The sequence below is a fragment of the Sceloporus occidentalis genome, unplaced genomic scaffold (genome assembly GCF_023333645.1).
Source record: "Sceloporus occidentalis isolate IW3139 unplaced genomic scaffold, rSceOcc1.0.p SCAF_100, whole genome shotgun sequence".
NCBI lineage: Eukaryota > Metazoa > Chordata > Lepidosauria > Squamata > Phrynosomatidae > Sceloporus > Sceloporus occidentalis.
Window position 1 is genome coordinate 240,073 of NW_028317080.1, and position 15,101 is coordinate 255,173.

Consider the following 15,101-nt stretch of genomic DNA (forward strand, 5'->3'; position numbering starts at 1 on the left):
TGAACTACAGGGAGTAAGTAAAAGAGAGGTATGGATTAGTGACTGAGGGGACAAAGGAACCTTGGGGATGATTACAGGGGAGATGACCTCTAAATGTAACGGTAGGTTCAGAAGGAGGAAAGACTGCACTGGCACTCACAGTCTTCCCCTTATCTGCAGTCACTGTGGCATTTTTTTGGTGTGGTAGTTGAGGCAATGATTGCATGCTAGGGAGAGTGGTGCTGGGCCCAATGAAATGCTTGCGTAGGGTTCAATATTTTCAATATAAAATGTATTGGCAGCAGGGTCTAAGATATATATATATATATATATATATATATATATATATATATATATATATATATATATATTGTCAAGAGGGTCTAATATAATAATAAAAATAATGAAAACTAACTGTCAGTTCAGCTGTTATTTTGACATCATATTTCAATCATATAAACAGGGGTGTGGGTGGCTGGGGGTAATACACATGGCAGTAGGGGGCTGCAGGTGGAAGTGGGGGGCATGATTGGTGTGGCAGATCCTGTCCTGGTTTATGTGTTTTGGTGTCAGAGCCTGCCTGGCATCAGGGCCGGACTGGGACTGAAAAGCAGCCCTGGAAACATTTGGAGAGCAGCCCCATATAGTTTATCTCGCGATTGAGCTCTTATACCCACACGCACCCCTTATACATACCCGAGTCACACTATTTGCCGTACAAATAACTATAAAACATATTTTTATCATATTTGTATTAAAATACCAGAAAGCAAAACTGTTAAAAGGCCCTAATAAATGAAATATATTACACATAATGGAATCAAAACATTTACTACTGCAAACATTTTTAGATTGAGACATTTTTTGTTTTTGTTTTAATTTCCTTTTATTTGCCAACCTGCCAACAGCCCCTTCTACCCCCTTTTTATTTTCTTTTGCACAGAGCCCCATGTCAAGGAGCTTTCAATTACTTAAGTTAATAGAACCTGATTAAGTTAGTAGAATCTGATGTCTTTTCGTATTGCAGGGTACATCCAGAAAACAAACGCAGATCAATTCTGGTGGAGTGCCAGACATCTGCCCCAGGCTTGCCACTCTGCCCCCTTTTAACTCCCTATATGCCCCTCTGCCTCCAGAAATGCCTTATACCCCCTATATGCCACTCTGCCATATAGGGGGTTAAAAGGCATTTATAGAGGCAGAGTGGCATATAGGGGGGTTAAAAGGCATACCATGGGGCACTCCAGAAAAGCCTTATACCCTCCTATATGCCACTCTGCCCCATGATATGCATTTTAACCTCCTATATGCCACTTTGCCTCCAGAAATGCCTTGGAGCCCCTATATGCCACTCTGACTCCAGAAATGCCTTATACCCCTATATGCCACTCTGGCATTTAGGGGGTTAAAAGGCATATCATGGAACAGAGTGGCATATAGGGGTATAAGGCATTTCTGGAAGGAGAGTGGCATATAAGGGGCATAAGGCATATCAGGGAGGCAGAGTGGCATATGGGGGGCATAAGGCTTTTATATAAAAAAATATTATACAGTTTGTTAAAAAAAAAAAAATTGTTTATTTACCTTCTACTTCTTCCACTTTGGGGCTTTTTCATCCTGGCCTCCATCCTCTGGTAGCTGCAGGCCGCCGTTTTCTATGTTGACAGGATGTCAGTGACAGGACATCCGGTGCTCCAGCCGTCTGAGTGTGAGGGGGCGGAGCTTTCACCCCTCACGCTCCTCCCATCACTATGCGGCCATCAGATTAATGGAAATTTAATCGAAACGGCCGATGCGTGCTGACACCGGATCGGCTTGCCATATAAAGTAAAATAAAAAAAGTATTAAAGTAGCTCCGGCCGGCGGTGTCAGCACGCATCGGTGTGTGTGTTTACATATTGGTGTGGCAGAGCCTGATCTGATGTGTATGTGTTTGGGTGTCGGTGGGGCAGAGCCTGTCCTGGTGTGTGTGTTTGTTTGCTGGTGGGGCAGAGCCCGTGCTGGTGTGTGTGTGTTTACATGTTGGTGTAGCAGAGCCTGATCTGGTTTGTGTGCTTTGGTGTCGGTATTGCAGAGCCTGTCCTGGTTTGTGTGTTTGCGTGTTGCATAATAATATATATTATTTGTGACACTCCTCGAGCCCAACTTAACTTTAACATATAAATTATTAACACACACACTACTTTATTCAATTACACACATAATATTATAATATTTATAATACATAAAACCATCCCTAAAAATAAAAAAATCATGAGCAAGCCCTAAAATTGGTGCTGTATCTTCCCAAACATCCTGGCATGGTATGTGAACACATTGCCCTGGGGTGTCTAGTTAAAATCTTTGGTCTAAAATTTTAATTGGCCCTCATCAAAGATGTCCCAAATAGGCCCAGAATGACCAGATTGGGTCTTTTAGCCCCCAATTAACCCAATAAACCTATGCATGGGTGGGTATCAGTGTACTCAGGAGATGTCGAGATGTTGATTTTGGGTTACTTAAGTGTCTGTCAGCAAATGCCAAGGGATTGATTCCCCCTCAAAAAGGGGTCTAATTTACGGCACTATTAAAAAAAAGAAAGTCTATATCTATCTTGTACAGGAAATTAATTGGAGGAAGAATGATGATTCAGTCATCATAGAAGCTTCATTAATCGCTAAAAAACAAAGAGATGTGGGTAACAAAATGAAGAAAGACTGTTATAGAGCATCAAGAATGTGACCCAGAAGACAGGTATATGATTTTGGTTTGTGGCACAAATAATAATGCTGAAATTGAATTAGGCATTTAATATAATCTTCCCTCAAGTAAGACGGATACAAATATATCTTATCTATTACCTACTATCCTGAAAATTCCAGAATCCCAGAATAAAATTGTAAATACCAGTAATCAGATGTCAGGAAACTGGGTCCATACGGACGACTGTAATGACCCAGCGCGCCCAAAGATGGAGTTCAGGAGTTCAGTATGCAGTAGACTTGGGCACCAGGGGGCTCTTCGTGTTCGTCTTCGTGCTCGTCTTCGGGGGGGAAAAACCTTCGTATTCCGCGAATATTCGCCCGTTCCTGTCTTCTCTTCGGGCGAATATTCGCGGACATTCTTCGTGCTCGTTTAATCTTCGTTTCCTTCCCGGTTGCCTTGCAGGGGTTAATACGGGGTTAACAACACATCGGAGCAGCAGCAGCTGCCGTGAAGGAACGTGTGTGCAACTCTATTGGTCGTTTCGGCAGGGGGCTGGTCTGGCATCAACTAGTGAATTGCAGAACGCACTTCATTCGTTGATGGCAGGCCAGCCCCCTGCTGAAACGACCAATAGAGTTGCACACACGTACTGAGGTGTACTGTACACAAAATGACCTAGAGACAAATGCTCCAAGGAACTTGGCCTCCGTTTATCATACACAATCACACATCCATAGATGTTTAATAAAAGAATAGGGATTATTTTACATTTTTAAATTGATTTTGGACCACTTGTAATACATGCCTAACATTTGCTACCTATTTACAATGGCATACTTTGCAACAACCCAACTTTTACTGGACAGGACTGGAAAAAAGCAGGACTGTCCACCAAAATCTTGGGTGTGTTGGCAGGTATGCGGATGGAAAAATGTTGGACAAGAACTAAAAAATAGCTTAGGGTTAATGTACGGTTATGTTTAAGATTAGTAGCAGTGCACTGCTTTGGTTAAAGATGTATTATGTCTAAATAATAATTTAATTTTAATGGGTTTTAAAAAAAAATTAGGGGTTTATTTAAATGTATTTTAAAGTTAGATTTATTATTTAGTACTTTATTATATTTATTTAATGTTTATACTAGTGCTACCTACCGAGCTATAACTACCAACGTGTATTTGCATACCTAGTTTAGCTAAATTAGATGGGACAGGACTGGAAAAAAGCAGGACTGTCCCTGAAAAAGTTGGGTCTGTTGGCAGGTATGTGGATGGAAAAATGTTATAGTATGAAGTGTGAGTTATAGCGTTAATGCTAGTGAGTGTAGAAATGAAGGCCAGGACAAATAACAAGAGGAAAGGTCCTTGTGATTTTTGCATTGTACGTGTATGTGTTATGTGTGTTATGTGTGTTGTCACTTGTCACTGTGTTATATGTGTTATGTGTGTTATGTGTTATGTCACTGTGTTATTTGTGTTATTGTGTGTGTTATGTTTGGTTGGTTGTGTATCAGAAGGAAAATAATGAAATGGAAAAGGAAATGGGAAAGGCGAATGAGTGGGCAATTGGCGACCCACTCACCTGTTTCACCCCAGAGCAAAGCATCCAAACACTGTCAGTCCTAGACGTTTGGCAGCGGACTTCCAGAGCTCAGACACAAGGCCCTAGCGTAAGCTGGCCACTCCGGCGGAGGTAGCAGGCGTTGCCACACCGCAAACAGACGCAGCCAGAGGGGAGAAACTGCCCTTACCACTAGGGACATTTTGGGCATGGCTCTAGCCAGGAAGCGAACTGGCAGAGAAGAGATGCTGGCACCACCACCACCAGCAGCAGCATTGAAAAATGGGAAAGGCGAATGAGTGGGCAATTGGCGACCCACTCACCTGTTTCACCCCAGGGCAAAGCACCCAAACACTGTCAGTCCTAGACGTTTGGCAGCGGACTTCCAGAGCTCAGACACAAGGCCCTAGCGTAAGCTGGCCACTCCGGCGGAGGTAGCAGGCGTTGCCACACCGCAGACAGAGGCAGCCAGGGGGGAGAAACTGCCCTTACCATTAGGGACATTTGAGACATGACACTAGCCAGGAAGCGAACTGGCATCGAAGAGACGCTGGCACCACCACCAGCAGCAGCAGCAGCAGCAGAATTGGGAAAGGCGAATGAGTGGGCAATTGGCGACCCACTCACCTGTTTCACCCCAGGGCAAAGCACCCAAACACTGTCAGTCCTAGACGTTTGGCAGCAGACTTCCAGAGCTCAGACACTAGGCCCTAGCGTAAGCTGGCCACTCCGGCGGAGGTAGCAGGCGTTGCCACACCGCAAACAGACGCAGCCAGGGGGGAGAAACTGCCCTTACCATTAGGGACATTTAAGGCATGACACTAGCCAGGAAGCGAACTGGCAGAGAAGAGACGCTGGCACCACCACCAGCAGCAGCAGCAGCAGCAGCATTGGAAAAGGCGAATGAGTGGGCAATTGACGACCCGCTCACCTGTTTCACCCCAGGGCAAAGCATCCAAAAACTGTCAGTCCTTGGCGTTTGGGAGCGGACTTCCAGAACTCAGACACAACGCCCTAGCGTAAGCTGGCTACATTGGCGGAGGTAGCAGGCGTTGCCACACCGCAGCAAGTGCAACCAGGGGGGGAGAAACTACCCTTTCCATTAGGGACATTTAAGGCATGACACTAGCCAGAAAGCGAACTGGCAGAGAAGAGACGCTGGCACCACCAGCAGCAGCAGCAGCATTGGAAAAGGCGAATGAGTGGGCAATTGACGACCCGCTCACCTGTTTCACCCCAGGGCAAAGCATCCAAAGACTGTCAGTCCTTGGCGTTTGGGAGCAGACTTCCAGAACTCAGACACTAGGCCCTAGCGTAAATTGGCTACACCGGCGGAGGTAGCAGGCATTGCCACACCGCAGCAAGTGCAACCAGGGGGAGAAACTACCCTCTCCATTAGGGACATTTGAGGCATGATTTCAGCCAGGAAGCGAACTGGCAAAAGATGCTGGCACCACCACCAGCAGCACCGTTGGAAAAGGAAAAAGGTGAATGAGTGGGCAATTGACGACCCGCTCACCTGTTTCACCCCAGGGCAAAGCATGAAAGTCTGTCAGTCCATGGCGTTTGGGAGCGGACTTCCAGAACTCAGACACTAGGCCCTAGCGTAAATTGGCTACACCGGCGGAGGTAGCAGACGTTGCCACACCGCAAACACGTGCAACCAGGGGGAGAAACTACCTTAAACATTACAGATAAAAAAAATTAACTTTCCAAGCTAAGAGCTGGGTAACCCAACTTGGGCAGATTGAATTTAAGGAAGGCAATCTGCTCCATCAGATGAGGTGCCATGCGTGAGCGCTGTGGACTCAGTATGTTTCCAGTCATAGAAAACACGCGCTCACTTTGAACAGTGGTTGGCGGACATGATAGTAGCTGCTGCGCAACCCATGAGAGTGCAGGCCACACACTCTTCTTTTCATCCCAGTAGCTAAGAGGATCAACATTAGGCGCAGAAGGAACTTCACAGAGGTAAAGTTTGACCATTTCAGCAGCACTACTCTCCTTTCTGCTGCTAGCTCTGTCAGATGGTCCAACTATACTCCCAAGTGCCTCTTCCCAAAACGCAGCTGCTCCACTCAGCTGTGTTGTGCTGCTTGTGGCACTGCTGCTGATGCTGCTGCTAGGAGTAGCAGACCACATCATCTCTTCCTCCTCCTGCACCTCTCCCTCCTCGGACAGCATTCCCATTTTACGCTGCCAGTCACGCACCTTGTTGACCAATTGCTCCCGGTAGCTACTGAGAACATTAAATTTCAAAGCTAGCTTTCCCTTAATTCTTGGATCGCAAAGGCACGCTAGCATCATTTCGGGACTCTCTTCCATTCGTTTGCGAAGGTGTACTTTTAGCAGATCCTTCAGCTTCCTGACTATGGCTGCTATGTCAGGATGTAGAGTGCCACCTTGAACAGCCTCACGGTTTCCAAGGAACACATCCATCTTGCTGCCTAGATGGGAGAACACTGGGATTACCTGGGCCAGACTGGCAGTGTTTGAGCTTAAATTTTCTGTGGCATCCCTGAATGGTTTAAGGACTGCCACTAGCTGGGCGATCACTGTCCAATCCTCCCTATTCAATGGAGAGGTAATCCCAATATTGTGCTCTGAGGCAAGATTATGGATTGCCCTCTGCTGCTCCAAAATCCTCTCGAGCATGTCTAACGTGGAGTTCCACCGTGTACTGACATCCTGACGTAGGCAGTGTACGGGAAGACCTGACCTCTCTTGCTCTTCCCTCAAAAGTTGGCTAGCCTTAACACTATGGTGAAAGTGCCCAGCGATCTTTCTGCAGCGGGACAGAACTACTGCTGCCACATTAGTTCCTTCTGACATTGCTGCCTTCACTACAAGATGGATGATGTGGGCTGCACAGCGCACACCAACAATATGACCATCTTGCAGCGCTTTCACCATATTGGCACCTCCGTCAGTTACCACAAAACCAACTTCAACATTGGTGCCCGCCTCTGCTCCCACCCAAAGGCTAAACATTTTCCTCATCGCATGCAGAATGTTTTGGGAAGTGTGCTTTTCATCCATCACTTCTGCATGGAGAAGGAAAGATCGGTAGCCTGCTGCAGCAGCTTCCTTAGACACACCGGGCTGCCACCAGTGTGCTGTCAAAGAAAGAAAGGCATGCTGGCCGCTAGGTGCACTCCACAAATCTGTACTGAAATGAACAGACTGACCAGCAGCCTTGGAAAGCTCCTCTTTCACTGCTGCAACACAGGACCGATACAATGAGGGGACAATGTTCCTGCTGAAAGTGGAACGTGACGGAACTGTATATTGTGGAGCCACAGCCGCCATCAATTGTTTGAAAGGCTCCCCTTCGATCATAGAGAAGGATGCCCCTCCAACAGCAATGAACTGACCAATCAGTCGCGTTACTTTATTGGCCTGCTGTTTGGGCATTGACCTTTTGGATTGGAATGCCACAAATTGTTCCAGGGTGGGCTGGACATGCAGTGCTCCAACCTGCCTTGGTCTCTGGCTGCCAGCACTAGTTGCTGCTGCTGCTGCTATTGGCTCAGAAGAAGAAGCTGTTGGGGTTTTTCCACGGCCACCAGCTATGCTGCCTGCACTAAGTTTTCCCTCTGCATCTTTCCCCAATAGCACAGCGTTGTGTTGAGTGCTGAGGTGATGCTTCATGCTAGCACTGGTAAAATGGCCAGACACTTTCCCTCTGCTTATTAGCTTCCCACAATGTTTGCACTTTCCATAGCGCCCTTCTTCAACATTTTCAAAGTGCTCCCAAATTGGGGCGCGCATAGCCTTGGAGTGTGCCTTGGGTGCTGCTCCTACTGCTCGGGGTGGATGAACAGAGGCAGAACTAGTGGTGGTGGGACTGGTGGTAACAGTACTGGCCATAGTGGGACTGCTAATTGCTTTAGATTTGCTAGGTTTTGCTGCTGCTGCTGGTGGTGGTGGTGGTGGTGATGATCGTAGCGGAGAAGGTGGAGGCTCAGGGGAAAATTGTGCACTAGTCATTTGGACACTGCTCCCTGAGGAATCTGATTCCTGACCACTCATCTCCTCTACTTCCTCTGGCTCATAGTCTAGCTCTTCATTAGCCAGATCGAATGGAATTCCTGCTAGGCTGGAGCTAAGACTGATATCGTCGTGAGACTCGTGACTAGTAGTAGTGCGAGCAGGAAGAATAGACTCTGCACTTGGCCTCTCAGTCTCAGGCTCCTCTGCTACCTCGCTAGGTGGAGTTCCACTATGTGTAGCCCTCTCTCTAACTGTCTTTACAAAAATTTTGTAAGGACTTGGTGGCTTGCTAGAGGTACTAGGAGGACATGGCGTGGCGGTACCAGTGGGAACAGTAGGCGCAGCACTAGTGGTGGTAGAGGCGGTAGAGGTGGGGGTGGTGGTGGTGGTGGTTTTCCCTACAAAGGAATGAGATCGCTTTGGTTTGGGACCCCTCTGAGTCTTGCTGCTAATTTGGCTCTGCTTGGTACCTTGCATGCTGCTGGTGGATGGGGAAGATGCTGCTTGGGGCAAAAGGCACTTCTTTTTAGTCACTGGGCTGGTACTACTTGTGCTACCCTTTAACTTTGAACGTGCTTCTGGTGCTTTAGGCTTTCCGTAAAAAACCATAGAGCTTGTGGGCCTAGCCGCACTACTACTGCCTGCTTTTGGTGCCTTTCCTTTACTTGATGATCCTTCAAGCAATGCTTCCCCAAATGATAAGCGAGAGCTTGGCCTACTTGGCCGACTAGACTGACGCAAAGGCTGCATCTTAGAACTGGTGGTGGTGCTGGTGCTGGTGGTGGCGGTGGTAGATGGAGCTTGTCCCTCCTTAGTCCCAAAAGGAGGATCCATTTCAAATTTTGTGTTGTGTGTGTAGTGTAGTGTAGTGTTTAAAAAACTATAAAAAAAATAAAAAAAAAATAAAAATAAAAAAAAAGGAAAAACGAATTAAAGACAAAAAATTAGAGGAAGTTCTCTTCAGTGCTACTGCTTAAAAAGTAAAACTATGCACTACTGCACTGTGCTGTGTGCAATCTGCCAAAGTGCTAAAGTTATTTAAATTATTAACTCAAGATTAACTATTTAATAACTAGCAGTATTTTATTTTTAATTTGAATTTACACGGGCCTAAGAGCTTAGCCTACTACTATGCTAGCCTAAAGCTATATTTCCTTACTATAAGTCTACCTCTAGGCAGACGCTCTCAAACCCACTAAGCTAAAGTGAGGTTAAATCAGATTCAGTATATGATTTATTAATTAATATTAAGTTATATAATATTAATAGATTATAAATAATTTACTTATATATTATGTATTATAGATAGAAGAATATAGATTATGAATTAGAATTTAGAATTAGAATTACTTATATTATAGATTATGAATTAGAATTTATATTGTTATATATTATTTATAATATATTATAGATTAAGATTAAAGAAGATTAGAATTATTTTAGTACTACAGCTAGTAGCTTGAAGCTTTGCTTAGTACAGCTCGTCACAGTCAATTTTTCTTGAAAAGAATTAGAAATAAAATAAAATGTCACAGCAAAACAGTTAGCTTCACTGCTGGCTGCACTCACTAGCCCAACAAGTTCACTTCACTGATGGACTGAGGTGAGCAAAACACTAAGGGTACTTTTAATAAAATTGAAATAAAATGTAAAATAAATGAGAAAATCTTTGCAAAACAGTTAACGTCACTGCTTGCTGATCAAAAAAAAACACAGCACTTATGCGGCTGCACTCACTAGCCCAACAAGTTCACTTCACTGATGGACTGAGGTGAGCAAAACAAATGAAATAAAATGAAAGATTAATTAAGAAAAATTGACTTGGTCTCTTGCTGTTGCTAAAACAAAACACAAACGATAGAGCTGCAGCACCAGTACTAATAAGATTAGCTGAACTATACGCTAGTAGTAATTATTTAATATTATTACTTTTATTTATAGCTAATTTAATTAACTATTAAGACAAGAAAGAATTATAGAATTATTGATATTACTGATTTTAGATTAGACACTAGTAGATGTCTTGAATGTCTACAGTACACTCTACACTAGTATACTATTACTAACTATAACTGACAAATATATATATAATTTTATAATGAATTCAATTATTAATTATATTAATTAATATTACTGATTTTAAATTAGACACTAGTAGATGAATGTCTACAGTACACTCTACACTAGTATACTATAGAATATATATATATATATATGACTGACAAATATATATATATATATAATAATGAACTATTAAATTATAGATTCTATTAAATTATTATTTATAAATTCTATTTAATTTATTTAAGCAGGACAGGCAATAGGCACTAGTGCCAGCCCAGGGCAAGGGCACCCCAGTGCCACTGAGTGCACTGTCAACTCAACAGCACTTACACTACAGTTGATGACAAATTAAATAAAAAAAATTAAATTAATCAAATTATTATTATTAATTATATTAAGTAGCACTGAAGTGAGGATGAAGTACACTGTGAGAAATGGCAGGCTAAGGCTTACCAGTCTCACACAGAACAGAACAATCTCTCTCTGTAACGCTCGGATGCAGCACAGCAGTGTTGCCAAAGCAGTCACAGCGAAAAATGAATGGATCTCTCAGGCAAGCTCTGGTCTTATAAAGGCGCCTTCAGAATTCAAAAAACAGCAGCACAGGCATTGGACGAGACCCTTAGCGTGACGTCACAAGAGTGAGCTGATTGGACAGACGAGATCAGCTCACTCCTGTTTGAAATTTTGGCGGCTGCGCGGCAAAAACGAAGACGATCACGAAGAATCTTCGATTCTTCGTGGTTGTGAGTCTTCGTCTTCTCCTACGTTTTGCCGGCACTGTATTCTCTTCGGCGTGTCTTCGGAACGAACAAAAAAACGGCCTCTTCGTGCTCGTTTTCATGTTCGCCCGAAGACGAATGCGCAAGTCTAGTATGCAGTAGCGGAGTCTCAGGACAGGGCCTGGTGCGGGACGACTGCACTCACACGGGTGACGAGCATCTAGGGTCCAGATATAGCAGCGGATGTAGTCCAGAACGAAGTTAAATCCTGCAGGCACCCTGGAACAGGCATGAGACATTACACAAGACTCATGTGCAGGATGCTGCAGGCTGGGAGTGTGGAAGCTAAGCAGAGGTAATAGAAGAAACATAACAAGCAAGGGATAGGGAGACCAGGCAAGAAACATAATAGACAAGATATATGATACAGGGCACTACATGGAACAAGACATGAACAGGACAGGACACCCCTCTACCGGGGATAAGGGACAGACTGATACACAAAAATACAGAAACTAGCCTAGGACAGTTTGATAACTATTGGAGATTCCGTCACATCTTATGGCCATAGTATGCTTAGCCCACCACTACGCCAAAGTACTCCAATGACGGTGGGTCCTAACGCTAATCCCTGCAGACAGAGGTACGAAACAAACTAAATATGTAAACCAAACACATAGCACTGAGACATACCTTAGACTGAAGACTGAGACAAACAGAACACACGGGAGGGACACACCTTATAAAGGATACAAAGCAAAAGCAAAGAGCTGAAGCAGAAGCAAGGAATGGGAGATCAGAACAGAGCAAAAGGAAATCCAGGAATGGATTCAAGCAAAACAGGGAAACTGAAACAAGAGTGAGATATGCAGCTCCGCAGCCTGGGTAGGATCATGACATCAGATTGCTTTTGTTCCCCTGTAACACAAGAAGACTCATTAATACATTGGACATGCTGAGAAAAAAAGATATTCCATTACTCATTACTTCACTAATAGGTATTTGGTCTCCATGCAAGGAGTATAGTGGCAGTTGTGATGAAGAACGTACGAAATTTTCCTTGCTAACCTCGGAAATTTCAGTTCCTGTAGTCTGTAGGCAGCACAGTATGGGTTAAGTTCTGCCTTGTTCCTGGGAACGGAAGAGTCAAATTAGCATAATTAATGAGCAATCTATTTAATTCCCCAAGAACAGACATACACTGAGTTCGTATGCAGCAAAGAAAAATGTATTGGGTGGGATCCCTGTGCTGCCTACGGACTACAGGAACTGAAATCTCCGAGGTAAGCAAGGAAAATTTTGTACCTTCCTGGTCGTCCTACGGCAGCACAGTATGGGATCTAAGTAGCATAATTTAAAGGGAGGGTCATTAGTAATCTCTCGCCTTTTCGAGCAGATTGACAAATCCAAACGGTAATGTTTAGCAAAAGTAGATGGAGATTTCCATGTTGCAGCTCTACAGATCTCAAGGCACTTGGCATGCTTCGGCTCATGAAGCGGATGTAGCTCTCGTGGAGTGTGCTTTCAAACCCTACGGGGGCTCCATGCCTTCCTGTGAGAATGAGAAGATTATAGCATTTTTAATCCAAATGGATATGGTCGCTTTTGCGGCCTTTTGACCCATGTTTCTTCCAACAAATTGAAGGAAGAGATTCTCAGATTTTCTAAAAGCTTGAGACCTGTCTAGATAACATAAGACTGCTCTCCTAACGTCCAACGGAGAGGGTTCTTCAGAAATATCTGATAACGCAAGAGATGGAAGAATGATTTCTTGGTTGAGATTATCTGGTTTGTTTATTTTGGGAATGAAATCAGGTAGGGTTCTCAAGCATAGAGCGGTTCCCACATGCCTCAGGTATGGTTCTTTACAGGAGAGATTGTATCTCACTAATCCGTCTGGTGGAGGCAATGGCGACCAAAAAGGCTGTTCCATGATGATAATTTTATGTCACTATCCTGGATTGGTTCAAACGGAGGTAGGGAAATATGTTTGAGGACTGTAGGTAAATCCCATGATGGTATGGGTCTAGATACTGAAGGTGTAATATTCTTCACACCTTTGAGGAATTTCTTTATAACTGGGTGACCTGTGAATTTCCCCATCAGAAAATGGTTAATTTCAGCAAACTGAACACATAAAGTAGAAGCTTGTAAACCTTTTTCAAGGCCGGCTTGCAGGAAACGAAGAATCATCTGAAGATTGACTTCTTTATCTGGATATGAAGCTCGAAACATATCCCAGATTCTGTTATAGGATTTTTTTGTATTTGGTCTATTTGCATTATCCAGAGCGATTCTAGGACACTTTCCATGCCGCTAAGTTTAGGGCCTGAAGATTTTGATGCAGCATTCCTCTTTGTTTGAGGAGGTCTGGAATTTTGGGAAGAATCCAGACATTGTTGTTGGCTAGCTGTGTTGCCAAAGTGAACCATGTCAGTCTTGGCCAATAAGGGAGAATTAAGATGGCTTTCGGTTTCTCCCTTTTCGCCTTCTCCAAGGTCCTTTGGATCAGTGCTGGTGGAGGAAATGCGTAAACAAATTTATTTTCCCAACTTATGGCCAGACCATCGAGGTGAAATGGACGATGATCCTTGTTGAGGGAACAGAATAGGTTCATCTTCCTGTTCTCTGGAAGCAAAAACGTCTATTTCTGGGTGACCGAACTTCAATCTTTCATCAACATTGGAGACTTCGTCCCTCCTTGCTTGTTGAGATAAAATACCGTAGGGAGGTTGTCTGACCTCACTAAGACTTCTTTCCCCATCAAAGATTTCAATTGGCTAGTCTGACAGCTCTTAGTTCTCTTACGTTTGACGATAACCATCTTTCTGTTGAGGACCAGGAACCTTGTAGCCATTTTTGACAGACGTGGGCACCCCAACCTGTTTGTGAAGCATCGGCTGTTACTACCACTTTTTTACGTGTAGTAGCGATCTTCCTGTTGCTAGACGTCCCCTAGTCGTCTTCCTTCGTGATGAAGATGAGAGAGACATCTATCAAGAAGGAAAGACACCATCAGCAACGATCAAATATTATTGCTTGTCTAGTGGTCAGGAAATCACTATAAGGTATGGCCCACAAATCTCTATTTTTGCCACTGCTGCTTAATAAAAACATCCAGCAATCACAAGCAAATTAAAGATGTTATATGTGGCAGTCTAAGGGTATCTCTATGGTGGGTGACTTAATTAATCCACTAACACAGGAGATATATAGCCAGAGCTCACAAGTCTGGGACATTGGAGAATGCATACTGCAGAATTGTGCTAATGCACAGTTTGAGATAATTTGATGCCCCCCAAACTCCACCTCACGCATCCCAATTTGCATGGGGTCGAAGTCTGGAGGTATGCCTTTCGACTTTATCTTTGCAACATCACAATACTCTATATAAATTGTGCCATAGATCGCATGTAACTCCCCAGTTGCGGGTGTTACGGGTACCTTCTATTTGCTGTCTCAAAGGCATTTTTTTCTTTGGGAAGATTTAAAAAATTGATCTTTTACAGGTTTCAAAAATAGATTTTGGTGCAAAATGTAAACGTTTTCTTAACTCAGCAACATATAGAATGGCGCATGAACTTGTGGTTATGACACTACTTTCCAAAATGTACCAAAATTCTCTTTCTACACCTAACCCCGTACTGTTTTCAGTCAGTTTTTAACTGTTAGTATCAGTTTTAACAGTTGCCATGATGTCATTAAAATATTGGTAGTGGCACTTACTCCCCTTAAATTTAGCTATGCTATTTTATACTTGAGGACACAAGTGGTCTAAACATGCTTGATTGTTAGGCATTTGCTCAACTGTAATTTCCCTTTTTGATTTAGTGTACTCGCACAAACCATATATTATTTTGTCATATTTTTAATAATATAGTAATTTACATGTACTGAGTTTGAAAACTTACTTTACTAATTAGAGGTCAAATACAAAAAAAAAATACATATTTATATTTCCAAACCATAGGATTTAAAAATGTGATATACCATATGCGGGGCCTTGGTAAAAGTCAAAACTGCTCTTTAACACAGTATGTGCAAATAAAAAACAAACATTCCATGTATACGGCCTTGTCCAACATGCGTTGATACGTC

General features: G+C 43.5%; 1 protein-coding gene across 1 annotated transcript in view; it reads right to left on the reverse strand.

Annotated features, from left to right (window-relative positions):
* Positions 1 to 12,343: 12,343 nt before the first annotated feature.
* The window catches only part of LOC149284008 (delta-like protein 4), a 56,229-nt gene continuing 53,471 nt past the window's right edge, over positions 12,344 to 15,101 (reverse strand). The window contains exons 13-15 of the mRNA XM_089497204.1: positions 13,812 to 13,885; positions 13,061 to 13,248; positions 12,344 to 12,555 (exon numbers count right to left, since the gene is read on the reverse strand). Coding sequence (XP_089353330.1) covers positions 12,344 to 12,555; positions 13,061 to 13,248; positions 13,812 to 13,885 — 474 coding nt within the window. The remainder of the gene's footprint in view (positions 12,556 to 13,060; positions 13,249 to 13,811; positions 13,886 to 15,101) is intronic.